Genomic DNA, 27,327 nt, shown 5'->3' with positions numbered 1-27,327 from the left:
GAAAGTCCTGTGACCCCTCCAGCCACCCCAACCATCCACAAGCCAAACTTTTCTTGCTATTAATACTTAGCACTACCAGAGGGGCACTTCCAGAAATGATGCTAGAGCGGTTACGACAGCGTCAAACTTAGAAGTGTAGGGCCACTGACCAGGCTGCTGTATTTGACGTGATGGGAGTGAGAACAGGCTGTCGGGGTTCCGCCAAGTGTTAGATTTAGGCTCTACAATTAGACTCAGGCATTAAGTGTGCATTTCATTTTACAAATTAAAGGGTTAAAGAGGTCAAAAACTGTTTCTTTAGAAAACTTGAACTGCTTATAAATGTATGTGTGCGTGTGAGTTTTGAGTGTAAGAAGAAATGAACATCCATCTCACCGCCAGGACTTGATTTGCACTTGTTCTGAGGACAAGACCTGCTTATGCATGTGTGTTTACACGAGCTGTCAGTTGTGGTAATGCTATCAAACGCAGGCAGGTATTCTGATGGACCTGTGGGCTTCTCATACCTGCATTCACATCAGGTGTCATCTGTGGACTGCAGCTTGACAGGAAGCCAGCTTAAAAAAAGAAAGGCACTGACCCTAACTGAAGGTCAGTGGCTACGCAGACCAAACAGAAAAATACCCTCCCTTAACAGGCGTATTCTCATAAAATATGCATCCTTTTCGAATTTAACCTGTGCTAGACACAACCACACTGATATCTTTTACATTCACAGTGGCATTCGCTGACCTCATTTCCCTTTATCGCATCTTTGAATTCACAAACGGAGCTCGGCCTGACCTGACATCACCCTCATTACCATTCTATTAAGCCTTCCAGCGCCGAAATACACCCAGGTCCTTCACCTGCATCAGAAAATTATTAATATTAATGCGTTCACCTATACACTCTATGCATTTGCAATTGGGCACACGCACATTGGCTCTGCTTACCTACGCACCAACACACTCTGCACGCTGAATAATAAACAATACAAGTACGCACACACTGGCTCACCTACACGCGCACTCGGTGACAGCCTTCAGCTCCGGAAGCGGGCCGTGCCAGAGGGGTTTGGACTAATTGATATTCTCCCACACTGCCCAGGGCTTCTCCAAGGAACCTCACTCTGCAGTGCTGCTGACAAGGCACATTCCATCACTGCTGCAGACTTAAAATAGGATCAAAGGATGGGCCAGTGTGTGTGTGTGTGTGTGTGTGTGTGTGTGTGTGTGTGTGTGTGTGTGTGTGTGTGTATTAGACAGATAGAACAGAGAGAAGAGAGCGAGTGTGTGACCAGCATGTTGACTCCTCAGTGTATTGTGACAGTGCTGTTTTGCTTCTGCACGTCGGGGCTTTTGTCCCCTCCTCTTTGACAGCATCCCTCCCTTTATATTCATCTCTTTGCTCACATTTGTGTCCTCAGACACCCCTCGTTTTGCTTCATCACAAATTATGCACCATATAGCCGGGTTGTTTGTGATTCGGGCTATTATTCGGCTATTAACCAATTGCTGCTGGTGAGGGGCCGCAGGGCGGAGTTTAATCACTGGCACTCGTAGCCAGTTGTGCTTTCCTCTGCTTGCTGTCATCAGGTTCTCCTTCAGTGTGCAAAAGTCAGAGTGTATTTTTGTTTTTAACCGGTTGACCTTTTCTGTCTAGAGTTTTTTAAGAAGATTTAATTAGGCTGCAGGTGAATAGGGAAAACATTTTGACTAATTGATACAATGGTGATACTTCCTGAGATGATTTCTTAAATTAAGACAATTATAGTTTGTATTACAAAGTTTCTGAAATTGAATGTTTACATATGAAAATTTGGACAACACCTAATTACCTCTGCCAAGGAGGTAATGTGTCTGTTGTTTGGTTGATTGGTTTGTTTGACCACAGGATTACACAAAACTACTGTACAGATTTTCAGGAACCTTGATGGAGGATGAGTCTCAGCCCAGAATAGAGGATCAGATAAAATAGTTCTTTCTCTCTTTCTTTAACATTGTGAGATAGGTAATTTTTTTACATTTTCGTAAATTTTTCCAGAAATAATGAGTGGATCCTGATGAAAAGAATCATGTGTTGGTAGGTGGATGGTATCCATGAATTAGTACAAAAGAGGACAAAGACAATGACTCAGCGCAGGTATGCGCTCTACTGAGTGCCGTATAAAACCACATTCAAAATTCTTGTTTCATTTTGTTGACATATTTGAGTCAAAGGTCAAAAGTCAAAGTAGACAATACTGTCAACAGCCATAAGAATGTAACTCTCACAGTGGTTTTAGGAATAAAATGCTAGATAACTCAGGCTATGAATGACATATGAACAAACCTCTCAGTGAAAACTTTCAAAAGATTGATGGGATTAATACTGGAAAGTTTGGTGTATGCAAGTGCTACTGGCTATGAGAACAAGAAAAATTGTGAGAAAATGGCCTTTAACGATCCATATTGAAAAATTCTTTACATTTCTAGGCCAAAAATGATGACAGAGTAAAAATTTAGACTATAAGATATAAACATAAAACATCCTGAGTTGATTACTTTGATCAATTGTTTTTGCATCTAAATCTTTCTGATATTTTATGTTTAGATAATCAATTAAATATGTATGTATACTTTTTCTTTCCACTATGTTAAAGAAACAGAATAGCCCAAAATCTAGAAAATGACCACCAGGTAAAAAAATGATTTAAGCTGTAGTGTATGTAGTGTAGAAGTAAAAGAAAGCACTTCATAAACACTGGGACTGGGCGGTAAAATCAAATATCACAATATTTTTGACCAGATACCTCCATTTCCATATTGTAACAATATTGTAGGGCTGACTAGTGTGATCACAAAATATTAACACAATGAGATTTTTGATCAGTAGTCATCAGTTATGTTCGTGTATTGACTAAATGGGTAAAGACACGTATTAGAACAAGTAGAGCAGGCTGGTTCAGAAGTTCAGAAGGTGACACCACTTTACTGTAATGCAGCCTGTAAAACCACAAAAAGACAACACTTACCATAACACGATATAATGATATCCAAAATGTAAGATAGTTTACTCTCATATCATGATAACAATATAATATCTATGTATTGCACAGCCCTGAGATCCCCAATTTAACATAAATCACAATCGTTCCTTCCCATAAGCCCATCCTCCAACCCCCTCCTAATGACTGGTTCACTTGCAGCGTTACATGGCAGCTGTTCTTGTTTTACTGTATGCGTACTTCAGCAACACAAGTGTTAACTAAGTTTTTTTTTTTGTAAATCTGGGATCGAGCTATTAATGAGTGGAACTCGCAGCTTGAAGTCACTGTTTCATTAATGTCTCTGTCGGAGGGCTCCACACCTCAGGCCCGCTTTAATCTCATCCCTGGGGGGAGGGGCAGCACTCCATCACGCTCACAACAGAGAGACATATTGTAATGTGGCTATACATATTCTCCAGTGGCACATTTAGTACACCTAGCGGCGATTATGTGATGTACATTTAAATGATTTTATGACACCCTGCATGAGATGATGAACCAGCTATTTAAGGGTCTGTGAGCAGCAGAGACTTAATGTATCAGCTCCTCCACTCGTTTGGAACTACATCTCTACAGGCGTGTTTTCCAACCTTTTACAGATATATTATTCATTTACAGTGAAGCAGGAGGGGTCTGGGTGGCAGTCAAGCAACACTTTACCTTTATCATTCATTCATTCACCTGCAAGTTATTACACCGCTGCAGGAAAACCTTCACAAATGAGGGGCCATCGTCACAAGGAAGTCTCCGGGCCAGGAATTGAATGTTCTGCCTTTATGTCACACTGGCTGTTTTTGAAATCATTTAAGTGTTCACCATGCACTAAAACAGGGATTCACTGTAGAGGACTAAGTAGAATTATTGGACACATGAGCTGCTGTATCACAAAACCCCTTTACTATGTTTGGACATTCCTGCTTAGCTTCTGAGTTATTGACCCTCGATTTAACTTGAGTTTTTAGTTTGAATCGTGGGATACTCTGAATCCACTTTAAAGCACCATGTGTGAAAGCCCTGTAGAGACACTGCGTGGACAGGCACCAGCTTGCTGTTGTAAATCTTCAATTTCTTAAGCTTCTCTTCCACCTCCAGACCCTTCAGATCTTGTGATCGGTTATTTTTCTCCATCCCACGTTCAAAATCTGAAGGTGACGGAGCCTTTTCCATTGCAGTTTCCCCTTTTAGAGGCTTTCACGTTCTTAAAATCATCTTATTTTAGGCTACCTGATAGTACTGTATCTCATATAGACACAGGATCATCTCGCTTGAGGTCTGTAGCTGAAGCGATACGATGCTTACACAAAGGAAAATAGAGACACATGTCTTTTTAAAGGCTGCACTGTTCCATCAGGTAGATTTACATTTTTCACTTATCTCAATTGATGTTGTTCATAAATGTTCTTGACAATAATCATCTTCATGAGACAGTTGTCCAACACAATTAAAGGGGCAAACTCATTACATATTACAATAAGATCTTTATGGAGCCCTTTTCAAAATCCATGTTACAAAGTGCTTCACAATGGCAGCAAAATAACACAGATCAGTTATGAAACCATCAGGTTTGAAAAAATAACAGAAAAAAAAAACAGAAAACAAGGAAAAAATACAAATACAGCAGATTATGTCATGATTTTAAGTAAACAGTGAACGATTTTGGACTCAGCCCATTTAACAAAAGCTCTCCATTTTCATTGCCGCTTCCCCAGCCCCTGATGAGCACTCGTCTATCTTAGCTCTCTGATTAGCTCAGACTATTAGCCTCATCAAAACAAATGAGACACGCACACACAACACGCACTGCAGAATACTCACAGCCTGTAAGCTTTTATTGCCTCAGTAGATGGACTCATGATATTCAGTGATTAAACAGCTAAAGCATGGGGAGGAAGAGAGAGCGACGAGGGGGGGGGGGGGGGGGGAAGAAAATGACACAAATCCCAGCAAAGCAAAATCACTGCTCATCACAAATTAAATTAACTCCCCGTGTTTGATTTGATTCGGGCGAGTTAAGCTTCTTTTATTTTTACCAGGCCTGAAAAAGAAGTGCTGACTCCCACTGACTGTTTTTAACTATTAGGATGGCCCGGGTGATAAAAGGACATGGCCCTGAAGCAAAGTAATAGCAATAATCAAATGGGTTGTTTATCCCGGTTCCACTGGGTGACATTTGCTGTGGCTCGGCAGCAGGACATCTAACTAACACTAATGTCATTTCCTCCGAGGAGATTGGATTAAGATGTTCTGACCTGATGAGGCCGTGGCTTCATAAGTCTGGAGCAGATTGTGTTTGCTGAATCCATGTTTTCCATACAGGTCATCTGTGTGCGGTGTTACGGTCTCTTTGAGCCTGTGTCAGGAATGTATTGATAACAGAGGAGCACAAGCTGATTTGCACAGTATTTCACACATGTATTCTTTGTCGACGGGCTAATTTCTTACAAATTAGCTCCTGAGGCAACATTTAGTCCTCTTTCATTTGTGGCTAGTCTCAGACGAAATGTCCGAATGTGTTAATCCTTTTCTCTTGAATAAAGCGTTTAGAAGGTTTGCAGACAAATGAATGTGAACAGCTTAGGGCTGACTGGCAGTTAACCATGTTAGGCCCGTGAAGGGGCAGTATAAACGGGGCATTAGGAGTCACAGGAAAGGGTCTTGGCTTGGAGGGCTTTGGAATGGGACTGCCATGGACTCTCATACGTTCACATGCAGGAGGAAAAAAAATGTAGGTATGTGCACCCTTGTTTTGCTTCATGAGTGAATATTTCACAGGGTTTTGTTGTGTTTTTTGACACCCGGCACTGTTTTTTTTTGCTCCTGCAGTATGTGCTGTGGTAAGTGCGTGACTGTGCTGTGTAGAAAGCTTGTCTGACCGTCTGTGAGTTCAGCCTCATGCCGTGTGCCTGAAAAGGTAAAAGCCACAGTGCAAAGCCTCTCCTCTCCTCTCCTCTCCTCTCCTCTCCAGCATTATCCCAAACCTGGATCCGGCCCAAAGTGTTGTCTTTTGTTCTCTGCTCGAGTGCCACATTTGTAGAATTTATGGGGACACTTGTGTTACTCGAGCACACTGGTGCTAATTTATGCCTCTGTTCAAAACAAAGACGATGACATCATGATACTCAGCTGCAAACAGTTTCATAACCTTTGTCGTCTTCGGTCCAAATTTAATTTTGTGGCACACACTGTCACATTTGGTCTGTTTTGCCATTTGTCTCACATGTTTTGCCAAATTCTCAATCCAAACTGTGATTTGTTTGTGGAGTCCTGCTGGTGCTGCTCAATCATTATCGTTATTATTCATTGCATACAATTTAATTTTTGTAAAAGCAATTCACAAACAGTCTAATGTTATCCACAGGCATAATATGTTTTTAAGACTAAATAATAATGTTTCATAATCACGTATTTTCCTTTGGGATTTTACCTTGAAAGCAATGCAAGTACCTCTGTGTGATCAGAACCGAAGAGAACTGATCTCCCTCTGAATCAGAAACGGTGCTGTGTCAGCAGCTCCTCTGCGAGTCGCTGTGGGTGAGACACCATTGTTGAGCTGACAGTGTCCGCTGCTGGTTGGAGCGTTAACTGCAGTGCCTCCTGCAGCACCGCGGAGCAGGAGGCTTCCCAGCAGCACCGGGACATAAACTCCGTGCGCATCCGCAGCCCGGGCTCTAAGGAGCGGAGTGGGATGAGGGCGAAAAGCACCTAAACACCAGTGCACATACCTGCTTGATTTTAAATAATCACAACCGCACATACAGCTTAGTGAATGTAATTAATAAGGCCTCTGTGTGCACTTTATCTTCAGCTGCCACGCAGGGCAGCCCCATTTCTCTGTTTCCTTGGTTTGAAATTGCACTTTTTTTTTTGCTGTTAGGGAAATAAACGAACAAGAATCTTCTATAGTTGAGCATCTGCCCGTTCAACCCATCCCATATGCTCACACCCGTACAGCTGGATGTCAACAGGTGCGTCTGGCGTGCGCGGAACCTGAGAAAAAGCCATCTAACAACGCTCCAGTCCCCTATGAGCCCAAATGTTTAATTACAGCCACAAACAGCAGATGGCTCTCTTGAGTTTTAATTTCGGTGCCTGTGATTGAGACTTAGATGATATTCACCCCCAAAAAAACACAGAAAAAGGATCAAATGTTGTGTCTCACGCCGGCTTTTTATTTTTTTATTTTTTTATTTTATACCGAACCGACACGCCCAACACATCATCTAAATAGAGGAGTGAGTGGAGCGTTAAGTGGCTCTCCAGGAGCTTGTGGTCCACATGAGAGACGTCTTGCAGTCTCTGGTGGACGTTCAAGCAAAGGTTATGATGTCCGACTGAAGGAAGCGTTCCGCTCCGTCACTGCGCGGCGCTGTCCGTGGTGCTGAAGCACACAGAGCGCAGGGAGCGCGCGGCCTGAAGGGCAATTAAAACAATATGAATGCGTCTCTCTGCCACAAGTGCAGCAATTAATATTTCCCCTAATGCGGTAGAGCTTAAAGTTATTGTAATCCACTTGGGTACATGTATGAGGTGAAATATACATTTTTAAACGACGCTCTGTCAGTAGCCCTTTGTTTGTGAATTCCACTTATTTTCTTGAAATGAAAAGAAAAGTAAATTCCCAAACGGAAGCGTGCCACAAATCTTACCATCTCATTACAGCAAGACCCCGGCTGCTCATTCCGCTCCAAGCAGGGGCTTGGTGGTCGAGAGGGAGGGAGCGGGGGGAGGGCATCCTCTTCACTCAGGCGTGTACTAACGAGTGGTTAGGACTTGTTGATGGGGAGGATTTGTTGATCTGGGGTATATAGACTAAAGCGAGCGACCACCGCTGCCTCCCCTTTTTTCCTCTCTGAGCGTGGGAAAATAAACGGTGCTGTAAATCGGCGGCGTTATTCCCTTTACGCACTGATCGCCCATACGCGCATCTCCCACGCCGTGGGCTCCATATAGAGAAATTTACTGTCTGCTGATCGCTTTTTCAACTTAATGTATTTGTATGCAGCTTGTCTCACAATGCAGACGTCACCTCCACAGGATTCAGAGCCGCTTTGGTTGTGTTTTTTCTGTTACGCGCAGCCGCCTGTGTTGTGATTGTGGAATACAGTGGAGAACATATGTTTTGAGAACCTTTTCCGGCAGATCGGCAGGTAGTTGGAATACAAGTTTGCTTTAATTCAGCCCGCTGCACATTTTTTTTTTTTTTTTTTTTTCTCCAACTCTGCCACGGGTGCGTATTTCTTCCCATCTCCAAACGTGTGACTGTTGATCGGTCACCGCAGGGTCGCTGTCGCGGATTGCTTCTCGCAAACTTGGGAGTTCGGTTCGCCCGGCGCTGCTGCTGTGCCTTCACTCGAGTGCTGATCTTCGTAGGAGGCGCCGTGCATTCGCCTGATTGCTGGCGGCGCACATGCACAGGCTTCCCCGCCGACTTCTGATAGAGCAGCCTCGTCTGGCAGAAGGAGGGGAGAGCGGAGGGCGAGAGGAGGAAAAGAGTGGGTGAATGTTGCTGTGAGGACGCTGCAGCCGGTATTGGACATTTAAGGAGGCGATGCCACTGAACATGACACAGACAGTGAACAAAAACACCACTGTGCAGGTATGAATAATCCTCTGACATCTCGGTCCGCGTGAGTTTGGCTATAGCTCTTCATCAAGACTATGGTTATTGATGCATGTATGGAATTACGCATGAACTGATCTCATTTTTTTCCATCATGTCCAAGAATTTTTCGAGTGACGATGACAGCTGTATAAATACCGCAATTATCATGTAGTATTTGGACAAAAAAGAAAACCTGCTTCTCAAAAAAAAAAATAATATTTGACATTTGACATCACGGAACGGACCGCTTAGCCGCCACCATGGGACTGTGACCCGGGCTGCGAGCTCCGAGAGGCGGCTGTTTGTGTAGTCTGTGCTCCGTGTGCAGACTGGACCTGAGCAGTTGTGACATTTTGAGCCATGGCTGCTGCTATCGCGAGTGGGCTGATCAGACAGAAGAGACAGGCACGGGAGCAGCATTTAGACCGACCCTCGACCAACCGACGGAGGAAGAGCCCCAACAAGAACAAGGGGCTCTGCAATGGGAACCTGGTCGACATCTTCTCTAAAGTGCGCATCTTCGGCCTCAGGAAGCGGAGACTACGGAGACAAGGTGTGGGAACTTTAGTGTGCAAGGTGCCTGCTTTGTTGGCGTGCAGCGTTGTGCATTCAGTGTAAACATGTGCATACATCCAACCACTGGTTGATGGCTCTAATTAGGCCTTCAACAATCCTAATTACATTGCCACCCATGCGGGTGAAGTCCACAAGCTAATAACACAATGAATGATACTCATTTGTACTGATTACATAGACTTGGTAAATTGCGCATCCGTGCGTAAAAAGTTCAGTTGAAGGGGAGGACGTGTTCTGTGTTGTATACGGTTGAAAAATAACAAACCTCCCATTGATTTAAATGCAATCCCAGGTAGCTGACAGGCTCCTGACGAGTTGTACCGAATGGTTTGGACAGGGTTTACCGAGCTGTCAGCTGGCGACTCTGAAAAGGGGGCCTCATCTTCGTGAAGCACATACACGATTGGCTGAAATGCTTCATATGAAACTCATTTGTATGCAAGCAAAAAAGGTCAGCATCTCCCACGGATTGGAGGTTGCGCCTTTCAAACATAATCTTTTCTGGCATAATTTCTACAAACCCGTGGGCCACTGGCCCCTCATTGCTCCAGCTGATAGTCCCTCCACTTACGAAAATGTGGCAAGGATTTTTTTTTTTTTACTCCCTAATGTCTGGGATTGTTAAAGAGCACTGTCAACAATTATTTCACTGCTGGAGCTGGTGCCAACTGCGAGGATAATTTTGTCTTGGAAAAATGAATTAGGATAATTCATTTAGGAAAGAAATTACTCCAATTATTTCCCCCCTCTTAGTGAGTGATGGTGAAGCGTCTGTGTGTTCCTCTTGGAATCATCAGGTATCAAACCTGTTGCACCAGATACACTCTAACTCCAGCTGATTAAACACCATTTTGCATAGTTTAGTAGCAAACTCTTATTACGAACAGCATTTGTTTCAGAAGCAGCGTTTAGTCTTTCATCTTGTTCACAAAGAGAGCCATTTTGATAGCCGACTCTCTCTCATCCCCTTTCTGTGCTCACAGTGGAATTGAACAACACAAGTGAAAACATTACCCTTGACTAGCCCTTAGTGATTACATGGATTAAAATGGCTTTGATATAACAGGATCCATACAGCAGCACATAGAGCCCACATCTGGACATGGGTCAGGTTGCATCAGGGTGGCAGGTTATAATCGGCTATCCTCCAGGCTGCCGTTTCCTCTTCTGCCCACTGTGTGCATGTGTTTGTGGCTGTTACAGTGTTTGTGTGTCTGGCTGTCTGTCCTCTGAAATTGGTTTGTGGCGTATCTATCTTTTCATTTAAACATCAGTAGCGTCCAGCAGCCTTCACAGCAGACGTGTGGACAGACAATGCTGTCATTCGGTCGGGGAATTAATGTCTGGCCACGGCGACAGAAAGGACAAACATACAGGGCTCTGTCAGCTGGCTTTGTGTGGTGCTGTCTGTGTTTTAGCATGTCATGGACGTAAACATTTGGCTCAGATGCATCAGTCAGACATGTGGACGTCAAGTCAACCTGCACAGGCAACCCTGAAATGACTTCACACCTGCAACGGCCATTTTACAGAGCAACTAAGAGCCTCCCTGAGCCTCAGAGTAATGATGATAATCCACAGGAACAGTGCCAGCACAAGTGTCGGTGAACTGTGTTGGGGAGCTTTTAAAAAAAACCATGACCCCGACGCCTGGATAATGAGAACCACTCCCACGAAAATGAAATTAAAGTGATGAGGGGAGCTGTTTTTAAAAATGAGCAATTTTTCTTTGTCCTCATTTTGAGGCTCTAATCAGAACACAGGGCAAACACACAGTTTCTGCTTGCTTTCATTTTGTGTTATTTGTGATTAGAGGCCTAATGGGAATGTACTTCATTAATTTCACCCCTCATGAGAATTAGGGAAATCTTTACCGAGCGATATCGGGCGTCTCTGCTCGTCACCCCTCCGCACCTCTCTTACACACTTTTCTTCTCTCCCTTCTTACGTTTTTATCACAAGAACACACAGTTTAGGAAGACCAAGGGCTCATTTGGTATGCTTAGTCTAATACCGGCCCGCGGAACCGCTTTTTTTGTGAGCGAGTAAAGTCGAAGGCACCACCGATCACATGTGTTGCGATAACACAGGAGTGGAGGTGTCTGAAATACAGTCCAATGCCAGTATTCCCCTTGGCTTTGAGTATTGATCTTGAGAGGGAGACACTAGATTAGCTATTCTTATGGGCTGTATTGATCCGCACCAACACAAATTGTGTTTTAGGGCGTTTTGGTCAAATTCAAAGAAAATGCATCAAAAATCGATAGCAATTATCCTCATGCTCATTCTATCAAAGCGTTGTTATCGTGGCAGGCTCTTCATAAAGCAGAGCGCCCACAGACCAGGATAAACAACACACAATCTAAACAAGTGAAGTGTTGGCTTCTCTGTTCATTAGAATGCACAGATGTGGCTTCCTGTCCTCGTCTAGCACTTGAGGGAATACGCCGGGAACACTTTGTGTTTCCTCCGTCGTATCGGCTTTAATTTTAAATCATCCATGCATTTTGGTAGCAGATGCGGAGCCAGTGATCACGCAGATTTTTTAAGGGATTAGATGGGAGTTGTAAATCCTATTACACTCAAACCCAGTAAGTGAGCTGTGGGCACATCCAGCTGGGGCGCGCCCATAATCTCGCCGCTCTGGCTCCAATTATCTGGCTAGATTAGATCCATAGATCATCAGATCATGTTACATAGATCAGACCATTAGATTAGCTTATGCGATCTAGAAACCCATTTGAGATGAATGCCTCCCTGCGCCTGGCTGTTTATTCAAGAGCACGTTGACAGGACACAGCAGTGCGTCACCATCTGAGCTATTGTTGGGGTTTCAGAGATGTTGTTGATAAAGGGGCGGGGGTGCTGTAACTGTCCTTTTCTTGATCTACTTTTCCATGACAACAGAAACAACATAGAGGGGCTTTTCCTTCACAGGCTGGAAAAGCCCTTCTCCTATTCCAGAAACATTCAAAGTGGGTCAGGCAGGGCAGGGCTGACAGCAGTCTGCAACTGCTGCTGCAGCTGTGCCGCTGTGTGTGTGTGTGTGTGTGTGTCCTTACACTCACGCACACAGAGGAATGACACAACAGAAAATAAGACAGGAAGAGAATGGGAACTATAGGGAGGCCACTTTAGAAAAGAAAAAAGAAAGAAGCCACAACCTTTCTGTGACAGTTCAATTTATATGCAGAGAGGTCTTCGGCTGCAGAGCGACAAGATTTGAGATCTTACAGTCCCGATTTTTGTTGTTTTTCAAGGAAACCCCCTGCTGCTGCCAAACCACCGCTCCGTTTCCCTAGAAACAAAAGAAGTTGCATGTAGAAACATGCAGTGCTTCTGTTGTAAAACTAATGTCAGGGCGACTGGGAAAGTCCAACCGTGGCAGCGGCTGCATACTCCTGAGATAAACAGCACTGGTGTTTCACCTTTTGGTAAAGAGGGAGAACGTTCAGACGGATGAGGCGAAAGAAGCAGAAAGAGAAGAGACAAAAAGAGGATGAGTAACAGAGGAAAGAGGGCGAATGAGTCAAGGACCTTCCCGACTTAGGGAATTCCTCAGAGACATTTTCAAAGCGGTCCTTGGTTTTTTAAGAGTGCATACACCATATCGAGAGTGTCTGACAGAAGTTGAAACGCTGTGCCATTCTGAAAACACTACCCTGTCTACACTCCTATTTTCATATTCCTTTTGTTAGTTTTATGAGCTGATTCTCTTTCATTCCAAATGGATAACGAACAAAATCAAATCTACCTGAAACATTTCATTTTCATTGGCCATGAGTAAGTTTGACCTTCAACATGAGTTGTATCAATGGGTTGCCAGCTTTGTAAGAATTACAAAAGCCATTATATCACTCCTATGTATGCACTGGCATGCACGAATGTCTGATGTGAATCTGTCAGTCATAAATAATGCACTGGTTATTCAAGGACATGATTGAATCCAGACCGAATTCGTTCAGACACCCTTCAGAATAGGATTAAATGTCGACAACCATCTATTATTGAACCTTATTTCACACATTTTCTAATTGCTTTCCGACTTAAAACGTTGCAGACTTTGGCACACTCTCGCTGCAGCCCAGAAACACTGAGGGGGGGAATGCTACCGTGTGTGTGTGTGAGATCTACTGGCTGGCTCGCCCCAGGGAACACAGCCAACATCACATGATTTATAGCATGATGGAGGAGCCAAGTTCACCTACGCGCACACATACATACACAAAGAGGGAGCATTCACAAAGCCAGCAACCAGTTATGCAGTTTTAATTATTACAGATTGCCCCCCGCAGATCTGTCTTCAGAATCAATCCCACTGCCACACATTGTTTAAACGCTGCTGATCAAAGTCATTTATCGATTGCAGGTTAGCCAACTTGGTGTGGCTGCGCAAGAGTATTTGCTCAAGGGAATTGGGCAGTCATTAAATATTCATGTGTAATAGTGTGGGTAAAGCCTGGGTTTGTGTGCATGGGTGTGTTTTTGTCTCCCCGCGGTGTGAGAACTCGCCCGTCACCAGTGTGGTCTTGACGTTATACCGTATGGTGTCTGATTGCTGGATGCTTATGTGTTTGAAAGCATAATGGATTTAGCTTTATCCTTTGTTATGACATCCTACTGCTTTTTGCAGTGGCTGGAAGACAGAGTAATAATGAAAAGAGAGGTTGGGAGTTATACAAAATGATCTTCCATGCAACATATCCTTCATTTTCTAATCCTTTATCCTTCCATTTCACTGTTTGCCTTGTTATGACAAAATGCCACTAAATTGCTACAAGACTGGCTATTCAGCAGTTGTGAAGGCCATATATCAACTAAAATGGTTCCAGTTTCTTTTTTTACAGAATTGTAAATCGAATATCTTTAGACTTTGGACTATTGGTTAAATGAAATAAGACATTTGAGTGTGTCACCTTGGGCAGAGGAAACTTGTGATGGGCATTTGTTACTATTTTCAAGATTAAACTACGGAAGCCCATTTCTGCTGGGAAAAAGAAATGATGAAAAGTTGCTCTAGACTAAAACAGATGTTGTGGTGAGGTCAAATAATGAGACTGAACAGTCAGCATTTCAACTCACTTATTAAAAGTAATTAGTTAAAAAGTCAAGAATTTGTACTAATCTTATTGAAGTTTTTCAGTAGTTGCAGCCCTAAAATGAAGCTAGCTTGGTAACATAAGACAACTTGAATGTCCCTCAGTAGAGCGTATACCTTTGTCAAGCCCCCACAATCCCCTTTTGTACTCAGTTGTAGATACCAGCCACCTAAATACACCTGATGTTTTCATAAAGACCCATGCGTTATTCCCTGAGAAACTAAACAAAAGGTTAAAAACACCTAAATCTCACGATATTAAAGAAAGTGAGGAGAAAATCCAGGATCTGTCCCTTTATCCTGATCCTCACCAAACATTAATGGGGTCTACTCTGGGCCGAGACCCATCCTCAATCCAAGTTTCATGGAAATCTGTTCAACAGTTTATGTGCAATCCTGCTTTTTATTACAAACTAATAACAAACTAAGTGACACATGACTGGCTGAATGACTGATGTGACATTTGTTACAGAATTGTAAACTGAATATTTTTGGGCTTCGGACTATTAGCTGAATAGTCCACATTTGAATGTGTTGCATTATGCTCAGGAAACTTGTGATAGGCATTTATTAATATTTCAGGCATTTTATAGATTAAAATACCGAAGCCCATTTCTGCCATAAGAGAAAAAAAGATGAAAGGTTAGTCTTGATTAAAAAAGATGTCCTGGTGAGTTCAAATTATGAGAGCTCAGTAATTCCATATTATTAGTTAATAAGTCAAAATCTATCCATCTATCTATCTATCTATCTATCTATCTATCTATCTATCTATCTACACATATATATAATCATTAATTAATTCATTAATGAATTAATGAATTAAGATAACAAAGAGTTGCAAATTGTATCTGGTACACATACTGTATGAAAGAATCCATCTGTGTGTTGCTTAAGGAAAAGCCCTACTGTACTTCATCAGATATTAAACACCGCAAAAAGAGAAAGAACGATGTCTTAACAGTGCCATCTGTCTCCTGCCGTATATCTGCCACAGATATGACTGCACTGAGAATTACTATATACCAGAGATGTACTGTCACCGCCCTGTCAGCCCCCTCAATGCATGGCGGAGGTACTCTGACAGTCAGATTCTGCTTTAGCCACCTTTTCATTGTTCTGGTGAGGATACAAAGCAGCACTGCTGAATGCCGTCGTGTCGGCGCTGCTCGGATACACCGGCAGAAAGGCATTCTCTCCCCTTTTCAGGGAGCAGAGAAAGGTCTCAGAGCTACCTAATGCCATCACCCAACAGAGCCATTTCAGAAGAGACTGCCTTGAGCTGTACACTGATAGAAAAAAAAAATCCTCTCTGTGCCCTCAGCAAGACCTCTCGAGTTCTCCACTATGGCCATGCTCTGTCTTCTTTTCTTTCCTTCTGTCTCCCTCTCTCTCTCTCTCTTTCTCTCTCTCTCACACACACACACACACACACACACACACACACACACACACACACATACAGTTCCTTGCAAGGAGCATGGTTTAGGCTCAGGTGAACTTGATTGTTCACCTCCCCAGGGCTTTCTTGGAATGAAATCTGGTGTGATGGCTGTCTCTACAATAAGACTAATGTTGATGGTATATGACCCCGGTGGTCGTCCATACACACACACAAACACACACATGTACACACACACACACACACAGATGAAGAAATATTGCCGCTCTGCTTGAGCACAGATAATTTCTTTTCCTCAGACATCCCAATGTGCAGCCGAACGCAGGTTTATTAAAATGTATCCTTTTAAGTTTTCCATTCGTTCACTTTTGACATTTTCACTTTTCCCCCCTGTTATTACAAACTCGCAAAATGCCAACTAAATTGAAACATGACTGGTTGAGCTGTAGTGGCGCTGGGCAATTTAACCCACAGCAGTGATTTATTTACAGTAGATATGTGGCTAATTCCCCTTTTGGGTCAGCTGGAAGGGACCCGGCACAGACGCTTTCAAATTCTACACACTGAGGACCCAGAGAGGGTGCTGTTGGGTTCATTATGGGAGTCAGGCGACCACAGATTAATTCTGCTGCCTATAATTGGATGGCCTATCTCTGAGCAGGGCAGGGCTTATGTGCCCAGAAAGTTGGCTGTGGGATTTGCCTGTGAACATACACAGGAGTCACCAAGTACTGTAAAGTAATTCTGCACAATGTGCTATTTTGTAGTTAAAACCCATCAGACAACAAAAACAACATCTTTGCTCTATTAAAGGAGGCATATCATGCTCATTTCAGGTTGATACTTTTATTTTGGGTAACTACTAGAATAGGTTTACATGCTTTTATGCTCAAAAAACAGAGTTTTCTCATACTGCCGTTATTCCCCCTTCGTCTGAAACACTCTTTTTAAGTCTGCTCCGATTGGTCAGTTTGCACACGCCTGAGCCAGGACCGCTAACAACAGAGCAGCTTTGCAAAATTAATTCTTACATACCAAACTAGCTGCTAAGCATAAAATGTGCAAATGTGTGACTCTGTGATGTAGTGTGATGTCAAGAAGTCACAACATTAACGGCGGGACTACTGACAAGGTGTTTAAAGAGCAGTGTTTTCTTTGGGAGAGTGGAGCTTCTGTTGGTATGGACTTTGACCCTTTGAACTTTTAAGACCTTTTACATGTACAGAAGAAGAACATGTATAACACACTGAATGCGCTAGTTGCTAATGTTTCCTCCCTGTTCTTTCTCCCTCTTTCTCTCCTGCAGATCCCCAGCTCAAGGGTATAGTGACCAGGTTATATTGCAGGCAGGGATACTACTTGCAAATGAACCCCGATGGCTCTCTTGATGGGACCAAGGATGACAGCAGTAATTCCTGTGAGTACCTTGACAGTGTCAGTCTAGAAACGTTTGATGAATTGCTAACAGAGGACACTGTGAAATGTAAATTAACATTTAGTATCGTTCAGAACTATCAAGTTATCGGTAAAATCTGTGTAAGTTCCTCGAGCACAAAGGTTGTTTTCCTAAGTCTTGCTCACTTCCTGGTAGATTTATCCCTCAGGTGCAGGAAACGAACCAGTGACCTTCCAGTCACGCCTCTCTAACCTTCAGTATCTTCCCTCATTTTTCAGCCTTTAGAGCCAAAATGTCTTCTCAAATTGCAGCAGCTATAGGATCACACAGATTTATCCTCCTCTCTGAGAAGGAAAGTGGACCAAGAAACAGTAGGCTTAACGGGGAGAAAAGGGTATTATTAGCTTGATCTGGCACTGCGCCTCTAGCGCTCCAGGCTAGGTGGTTAATTTGATTCCAGTGCTTGGTGCTAACTCTAGCCTGACACTCTACATTGTGTCACTAACTCCTGTCAGCATGAGGAGATATGGCACATGTCACATCTGATAGGCTGAAGGGACTTATTGAAACAGTGAGCAAAGCATGAAGTGTGCACAGGGGATATATCATATCATTAAAACTCTGAGATGAATCCAAAGTTTGGCACTGACCGCTCCACATTTTTGGAGTTGGCCAAAAGCCACCAAAAACCAATGGTCACGTAGTATTCCTCTCAGCCTTTCCCAGGCTCCAATCCTGCCAATACCAATTACTTACAGGGTCAGCGGGGGTCATTACATGCCTTTAAATCTCCCATATACACACACTTAATGTCACAGCCAGGCCAGTGCTATTGTTCTCACCAGTACAAACAAAAGCTATTACCTACCAGGCCCAAGGAGTCTGCTACAACAAAAGGGCTATTAGATCTGCCACGCACCAGTGGTGGCCCCAATTACAGCTACTTCTCAGGTAGCTCTGGGTGGTCGCAGCGATGCTAGGCCAAGCAGCAATTCATCTTCGCCGATTACCGAAATGCAACAGCTAGCAAATTGTATTATCCCTACTTTGTGAAGCATTAGTGATAGGCAGCTTGCATTCGGATGATGAATTACATGATAATTTAATTTTTCAGTGTGTTTAATGTTCATTCAATGGTTAAGTCTGTCTGATCAATGGTTTGTGGTGCTATTTTATGTATGTGTGTGTTTGCCTTTTCAAATGTGTGTTTTTCAGCTTTGTTCAACCTTATTCCTGTGGGCCTCAGAGTTGTCGCCATTCAGTCCGTGAAGACAGGGTTATACATCGCCATGAACGGGGAGGGCCATCTGTACACATCAGTAAGCAGTCTATTCTATTTTTATTTATAGACCGTATTCACATGGCAGCCATTTCCATTTGACTGCACGCTCAAGGGTCGTACAGTCGTGTTTCATGTTGCAAGTTGTATAAACATAAGAATCTGACAAACTCCTAACATTTTACGGCTTCAGGGCGCCCCAGTAGCTCAGTTGGTAGAGCGTGTCCTCACTGCAGCGGCTTAGGGTTCGAATCTGAGCTGTGCTGCATTTTTGTCCCATTTCCTGTCATCTTTCAGCTGTTCTATTGAATAAAGCCATGAAAAAAGTAAAAATAATAATGATAATAATAATAATGATAGTAAATACAAACCATATCTCACCTTCCTGATTGATCAGCAACTGAAAAGACAAAGGATGGTGAAAATCTGGAGAGTCATCGGGCCATATTTCAAGGTAAAACAACATATAAGGTAATCCAGTAACTACAGGTAGACAGCTAACATTAGCATTCAACCATTTCTTAGCTAGTGTTACCTTTTGAAAGTGTTGCACGGTATGAGAAAATAATGTAACTTTATCTAATGAAGCAGGAATATCTTGCAAGTCTCTTCATGCCACACAAAACACTCACTGTTAAGTGCTTGAACACACTTTTGTGTATATACTTTGTATGGACATAACACAGAAATATGTGTTCCAGTTACAATAATGTCACAAAACATTACTGACTCAACCTGAACATTTCTGAGGTGGTGAAGAGAAAACAAGACAGTTCACGTTAGCTAAATTGCTGTGTTTCACTTACAGGCTTAAATAAACCATCTTTTCTGTCATATTGTGTACCACTATCAAATGATAATATTAGCTACAGTAGGAGGTGGTTGAATACTAACGTTAGCTCTACTGGTATCTAATGGGTGATCAAATATGTTGTTTAACCTTGAAATATGGCCCCTGGATTTTCACTATCCATTGTCTTTTCAGTAGCTGATCAATCAGGAACCGATGAAAGGATAATAATTTGTCATACCGGGAACACAGCTGTGGGAAACTTGAGCTTACCACCCAAAGGGGAAAATGGCTGTTGTGTGAATGAGGTCCACTGAGCATGAGAAATGACCTGAAATATGTATAAACATAAGTGCATGCAAAAGCCTGCATAACACACAATCACAAGCATTATACCAAATATGCGTATTGATTTAAGTTTGTATCTGTACTGTGGGTTTTACATATAAAAACAAACAGATTCAGATATACATGTAGATATACGGTAGGTAAATTCATCAATTCTCACAGCACGCAAGACACTACTCTCAGTAAGGGGGGGGGGTGAACATGTCTCAGATATTTACCACATTTGCAACAGGATAATTGCATTTCGCTGAAGGTTAGGGTCCCATTAAGCATACATTCATGCATACAGGTTTCTACTCATCTGGTTAAATGCCCCCAGAGTTTTTATTCCATATGAATAAACCAGTTACATCAGGTGACATAATTCAGGAGCAACACACATTCGCAGCCTCACATGGGATCTGCCTCCTGCCATTACACGGTATATTACAAAGTGTCAATCTTTTGCTCTATAAAAGTGAATTAGATGTATGCTGCTGGCAGAGAATGCAGTGATGCTGAGACACATATGTTTAGCATAATGCAAACCATACCTTGAAGGAAAAATGCAGCGCCGTTTCTGACCGGAGTTTAGACATCTGAGGAGCAGCCATTCTTTTTCACTTTGTACTCACCCACCGTTATTGACTTCCTCTCTTCAAAATAAACTAGGCCTCTGCGGGCTAGACAGCCAAGGGGCCGATAAGACCTCGCCCAGCACAGATAGTGCTTCTTGTCTCACTCCTCCACTCTGTCCTCTCGCAGTCATTCAAATCAATCAGCTGTAAGAGCAATGGGAGTAGTGCTCCTCTCTCAGACAGGAGTATCCATCAGAATCACTGTCCCTTCTTCCCTCCTCTGTCCTCATGTTCCTAATCCTCAGAGTGCAGAGCAGGAATTGCCATCTTATTCTTCATTCATTACCTTGGAGGTTTAGAGGGGCTACTTCTCTCACTGTACAATGCCCTGGTATTCCAGTGGAATTCTATAATACTTAATCACTGCTGTACTTAAGCCATGAAATGAAATTCATTTGTGGAGGATTGACCTAGAATCCTATGGATTTTGTTAAGGAATGGCACAGTAGGGATTATAAATTAATATATACTATGGGTGCACTATACTGCATAACACACAAGACAACATAATTTGTACAGTATGTTGATTGCACACAGTCTTTTTCCCTTGCAGATACACTTCCAACGCATACCTGGAAATGAAATATAGAAAAATAGTATGCTGACTTTCGTACCCAACTCCAAACCTTAATAGATGTACATGCTTTACCTAAGAGGTCCTTTTATTCATTTATTCAACATTCAGTCGGCACTGAAATACATTTATATAATTTTCTGTTGTAACAGTAAAATAAAGGGACCACAAACTACATTTCATGAATCAAACTTGTGTAGTTCAATGATATTAAATGAATCTTGGACTTTGTATCGTGTATCTTGAAGCTAAAGTAACTATTTCAACATATTGTCAACCTCTCATATGTCTGTTGATTCAACCCGTTTGTATTTATTCTCCACTTGTCACTTTCAGTAACTTTGAGGAGTTTTGACGCCTTGAAGTTGATCACTGATGGTGTGGCGTCTCTGTAATGAGACTATTTTTGCAGAAACTCGCTTCCAAGTGTTGATTGCCAGACCTGCTTTATAGCTGATAAATGCTGCTAATTGGCATTCGAGCTAACCTGGCGCCCTTATTTTGGCACAGTGTTGACAGTGTGATTATATTACTTCAAACCTTTTACCGTGAAATGTTTTTTGTTGTTTTGTCTGCTAGCTGCTGGACATGTTTAGTCCACGCAGAAGTGCTGTGTGAAGTGGGTTTCATCAAGCCGGGTCGGGGCCATGTGCTCCTTCAGAACAGTTTGCCCTGCTTCTCTCTTCACTCAGCTCCCCTGCTCCATTTGCAGCTTATTTTCCTGCTAATGGAGGTTCTGATCAGACCTCAACCATCCAGCCGCCCACTCAACGGTCTCTCTTTGCTCCTTGCTGTGTGAATTACTCCGGTAATGGCAGCCTTGTAAGATGTTCTTCATCCTCCTTCATCTCCTCCTCCCCTTCCTCCTCTGCCTCTTCTATCCTCTTCTGTAAGCAAGGTACAACCATTCCTCCCATTATCACTCTGTAAGAGAGGGCCTGGCAGTTGACCTTTTCTACCCATTAAGGGTATTTGATTATAGTGCACTCAGATTTTCAGAAACTACTTTGGAGGTTATATTAAGCTAAAGAACATGTTGAGTTGGACTTTGTTCACAGTATGAAGCGAAAAACTGCAAAAAAACCACCTTTATTTATTTTTTTATTGAAAAAGTATTCTCTCTCAGTATGTCCTCATTTCTCCAAAGCCTGCTCTTTTTTTTTCAACCAGAACTTGGTCGGTTATTACTTTACTATATTAAATACATCACAGAGGCTTTAGCTATGATGACGTACTTTGATAATGAATTACATTCAATTTTTAAACAGATGAGGTGAATCAAAAGGAGAGTCCCACTCTTTCAGAAAATAAATGGAAAGCCCATTCAAGGCCTCTGGTAGTGCATCATATTCTTTTGTGTGAGGCACCCAAGGCGCAGCGTATGGCTCGAATGACAGAGATAGCATCAAAGTGACTGTGCAGCCTGGCACAAAGGACACACCATGGAATAAAGGAGAGTTCAATCATCTCACCCCTTTTTAATCTGCTCCTTTTGTATCTGAGCCAATAAACTCCCGGCTAATTTCTCCTCCAGGCTTCTCCCTGGATCAGGCATTGCTTCTGAAATGTAATAAGAGGAGAGGAATTCTCCCAGCTTGTAGACGAGAGCGGAAACAGGACTTGTGGTAGTCTCTAGATAACTGTAATAAAAGTCTTTATACAAAAACAGACAAATTCAAATGAGATAAAACATGAAAACGTTAATTATTCTGTAGGGACTTCGGAGTTATTAAATCCCTAAAAGCAAACAAGGAAGTGTTGGATTGTGTAGTTTTGTTGCACATGATGAAATGATGGTGCCAGAGAATGCAACTCCCCGATGCTGATTTTGTTGTTTTTCTGTCCTGTTAATACAGTCTCCTACCATCTCTCAAGTGTAAAGGTTGGGCATTTCATGGTTGGCTGGTTTTCTTTAGAGCTAGTTCCCCATTCCCTCACTTCACTGGAGTCGCTCACTGCAGGCTGTCTTTATCAGGAGTCTGCACTTGTTAGTGCTACCTTTCATGATTGTCAAATTGACTTGCCACATCACTTGAGTGGTCCTTTCTAGAAATGAAATCCTTGAGAGGACCAGTGTGGAGCAGTGCAGTGGCTTTAGCTTCACTTGTTAAGTGAACGACTGTATCATCAGTCGTACGAACACAGGAGACTGAGGGCTTCTGTTTCCTGTGCAGCCCAATTCAGAATGTATGAAAGCACCGAGTTTGATATGAAGACTCCCCTCAGTTTGCATCAGTATGAAAAATGAAAGTGCATGGCGGCTGTGTGTAGGGAAGAATAGAAAAGAGTGGCTTATTCGGGAGTCAGTGGTGTGAAACCACAAGAGTCCTCGAAGAAGGCTGAAGTCATGACTTGTCAGTGTTACAGTGTGTAGATGAAGGTTTCTGTTAAAGAATAGGGCCTCAGGTTGCTGGATATTTCATTGCAAGCATAGTTATTACCATGTATGTTTTATATATATATACGCATACAGCATGTGCAGTGAAGAGGGGCAGCAGGAGGGTATGTGTCTGTTTCCCCATCATACCCAGTTATTTGATATTTTCTCACCAACATTCTTATTCATCTTCCAACCTCTTAGGCCATTTTTCTAATGCTACTCTCAAATGTTCTGCCTCAGAGGGATACCCTCCCATAGACGAACTTTGCTCCCTTGCTTTCATCTTCAGGTGTTGAGCAAAGACATGGCATTTAATAGCTTGAGAATTCAGTTTCACTTGATATTAAAATTACTTTTCAGTGTGAGGTCACAGAAGATCAGGATATTTAATAAAGTCCAATTTGCAGTGTCATATCTTCTCTGTCTACTGTATTATGGATCTCTTGTATTTTTATAGTTAAGACAAAGAACAAGAAAGTCCAAAACAGAGAAGCTAATTTAGCTTCTTAGCCGTGTTGCACCGTACACTTTTATACAACCCTGATCCTTCTGCAAAAGAGACATTATTTGCTGACATTTACAAGACAAGAGTCAATGTCACAATTATGTCTCTTGATCAAACCGCTTAAACTTATTATCTGCAAGTTGGCTTGCCCATTTGCATCTTTGTCGACAGCCCTGCAAGAGTTCACGATGCCATCATTTCATTCAAATGTCCAAAACGGCTAGACCTTTGTTATATATTCTATTGAGTTGTGAACTTATCCTAAATGATTTGAACAATGTTTAAGTGTTCAAACCCAGAGAAAATCCTCATTTTATTCACCATAATTTTGCATTTCATTTTGCCGCCTGCCGCTTTAATTTCCGGGAAAACAACCTGATATGTCAGCAATTGAGATGGTGAGATGGTGAACCTGACTAAACATGATGTGAAAAAACGTTCACGTCATGTATATTTTCATGAGCAGTGGTGGATGTTCACTTCACGGCATCATCAAACTACGTCTTTTGTTTTCATTGTTCAAACTGAAAGACCCCTATCGGCAGAAATTACCTACTGTGCATCTCGGTGTAAAGACTTTTCTACTTGGAGCGTACAGTATGGAGAGCATAAATATAAATACATGATCATCAACAGAGTTGTGATACCCCTTCACAAGCCAACATATGTACGAGCACACACGTGATGTTTCTATATGTGTGGAGGAAACATGCGGCATCGGTGCTCAACAGATGGCTTCGCGTGAACATGTTCCGTTGGTGTTGATTGCAAACCTGTCATGAATGAAAATGATCTCCTTTATAGTGTCATGGATGTTTTCTGGAAGGATAAACAATGAGGATGGGACGTCAGGGGCAACCCAGGCTCTTTTAATACAAATGAAGCCCCTTGCATTTACGTGTAAACTACTTACAAGTGTTTATTAGTAGAGCTGATAATTCTCACTTTTCAAAAAAGACATAAACATATATAATGAAAGGAATGAATGAAGTGATTAATCACTAGGCTATTTGGCAAACCATAGCAGGAATTAGGATTAATGGGACTCAAGTGACAGGTCAGACAAAATTATCTTGATTGCTTCTCATAAATGTCACAATGAGCCTGAAAGGAAAAATTATAAATAGCATCTCTTGCACCCAGTCCAACATCATCAGAAAAGCATGAAGATCGACTATAAAAAACGTATTATAACTCAAATGTACGTGTCCTGTTAGGTGGCAACCTGTAGTAGCTGTAGTAATAATTATGACAGCAAAGGAGGAAGTCAGGTATAGTAGTATAAAAAGCAAAATTACGCAGTTGGAGACTGATGGTTTGGTCAAACAAGCACAGTTTGTGACCAGTGTGAAACCACTGTGAGTTCTTAGCTTACTACTATAGTGAAGTTAGGTCACATACTGTACGTTACACACCTGAAGTTATATATGTTGTGGTATATTGGTAACTGAACTAACATAAGTAACAAAGTTTTTTTAAGCCAAACCACAATGATTTTTCCTGAACCTAAACAAATAGTTTCAGTGCCTAAACCTAACCAAACCTGTCAAGTAGTGTAAGTGCCTCAACCTAACCAAACCTACCAAGTAGTTTAATTATCTAAATGCAGGTAAGTAGTGTAAGTGCCTCAACCTAACCAAACCTACCAAGTAGTTTAATTATCTAAATGCAGGTAAGTAGTGTAAGTGCCTCAACCTAACCAAACCTACCAAGTAGTTTAATTATCTAAATGCAACTAAGTAGTTTAAGTACCTCTACCTAACCAAACCTACCAAGTAGTTTAATTATCTAAATGCAGCTAAGTAGTTTAAGTACCTACACCTAACCAAACCTAACCAAGTAGTTTTAGTGCCAAAACCTAAAACTAAGTACTGTCCTTGCCTAAACATAACCAAACTGTGAGAGTACGGCAATGTTCTGGTAGGCATGTTGCTGGTACACTGCATTGGTCATGCTGTTTTTGGGAAGGGTTATATGTTGTTTTTGGAGTCCCAGGCAACTGACCTATTCAGTTGTTAGGGTATGAGGATGTGTTGCTTTAACCACAAGAACAAAAAACACCGTAATGTTACAGCAGAGAGGGATGCTGACCGTAATATTTTTACATTCCCACAGATCTCTGGTACCTATAGTAATTACTTAGATGATTTTCCCTCCAGAGGAGTGTCAGGCTCAGAGTTGAGGTGGGGGGAGCCTCATTATCTCCAAAGCGTTGCTCTCTCTTGCCTTTAATGCAGTGTCTGTGTCAAGAAGGGTGGTGGTCATTAATGAACAACAAGGTCAGAGGTTGGCGTCAAAGCTGAACTGGTGAACTGTCTAGAGATGCTAAGAATAGACGGACCGGTCCTTCAGCTATTTGATATCACTGTTGTTATTAATGGCTTTATAATGAACGGACGCTCTTGGCTTGTTATAAAATCGTACAGGTCAGAAAATGCACATTATTTTGCAAAATGAGTTCAAAGTGCTCTGTGGAGTTGGATTGAAGAGTGTTGCATCAGAGCAGTGCGCTACCCACCATAAAGCAGGGAGTCCCCCTCTGCAGTGCTTTACCTGTAGGGATTATGCCTCTCTGAACAATAAATCATAAATACCCAACGCAGCTGATTTGTCCTCTATCTCTTTCCAGGTCAACAGCTTAATGTCTATTAATATCACATCTCCCCCTGTTCCTCAATCACTTCGTTATTCCCCTGTTTATTTAAAGGCAATTAAAGAGTCGACAAGTGCAGCTGTTTTATGAATCACTGGTTTACATGACACATATGATTTACCGTAAAGCAGTGAAGTGTCTGAATGTGCTAGGAAGAATATTAGGTCGTCCAGAATGTTTCCATTAACCCGCCAAGTTGTGAATTGTACATTTACCAGTAAGTGAGGAGCTCTTTACATTTTAAATCAGATGTTTTCGCTGTGAAGATTGTTACAGCAATGGTTCTCAAGGTGGGGCCAGGGACCCCCAAGGGTCCTTGAGGTGGTTTAAGGGGGTAACATTAAAGGGGAATACTGTATTTTCACTATAATCCCATCCATTATCAACACAGTGACGGATTTATGACTATTTCATACACTCAAAACATCTTAAAGGAAGCTTTTAACAGATGGGAACCTGAGACAAAGTCCTAAAATCCTACCCTTTCATCAAATTAATTTTAGAGCATAGAGTTAGTTCAGGCAGAGCTCTGACACTGTGGGTGTCTAACATGCTTGCACATAACTTCAACTTGTAGGACCATGTTGCATTTACAGTGCATAAAAGGAAAGCTGCATTATAACTTCACTTAAACTATTGACTGTGTAAAATATGGACAGAGCATCCAGGTCTTAAAAGTGAAGCCAATGCAGAAGTGCTTTAGAACTGCATTCTTTCTAATGATCAGCAGGGGGCGACGCCACTGGTATTTAAAAAAACAAACTCTGATTGTATGTAAGCTTATGAGAAAATGATTCTTCTTACTTGATTTGCTACCTCAGATTTCTAATGCATTTGTGGCCTTAATCGCTTCAAAGTTTCAAAACTTCAGTACAGCATTATTGTTCCATTAAGGGTACAATCGATGGTGAAGGGTATGCTTTAGGGCATGGCTACCTTGAGATTGACAAGGCACTACCACGGCTTGTCCTCGGGTTCTCAGTCAGATCCAATCAGGCTTTCCTCTGAGTCCACAAACCAATGGGTGATGTCATGGTGCATTTACATTTGTTTTGAACTGAGTTAAATCTCAACAAAGTGACAAGCTGATCTTAATA

The 27,327-nt window shown here is 42.2% G+C and overlaps 1 protein-coding gene across 4 annotated transcripts in view; it reads left to right on the top strand.

Moving 5' to 3' along the window:
* fgf14 (fibroblast growth factor 14) overlaps positions 1-27,327 on the top strand; it is a 122,778-nt gene that overhangs the window by 70,246 nt on the left and 25,205 nt on the right. For 2 of the 4 annotated variants that reach the window (XM_084362951.1, XM_084362953.1), the window contains exons 2-3: positions 16,995-17,105; positions 18,300-18,403. In XM_084362951.1, the coding sequence (XP_084219077.1) occupies positions 16,995-17,105; positions 18,300-18,403 (215 nt within the window). The other 2 variants (XM_084362954.1, XM_084362952.1) reach the window with 2 other exon arrangements.

This window comes from Pagrus pagrus (genome assembly GCF_965226575.1).
Source record: "Pagrus pagrus genome assembly, chromosome: 9".
Taxonomy (NCBI): Eukaryota; Metazoa; Chordata; class Actinopteri; order Spariformes; family Sparidae; genus Pagrus; species Pagrus pagrus.
Note: the sequence above shows the minus strand (reverse complement) of the source record. Positions and strands in the feature narration are given on the sequence as shown.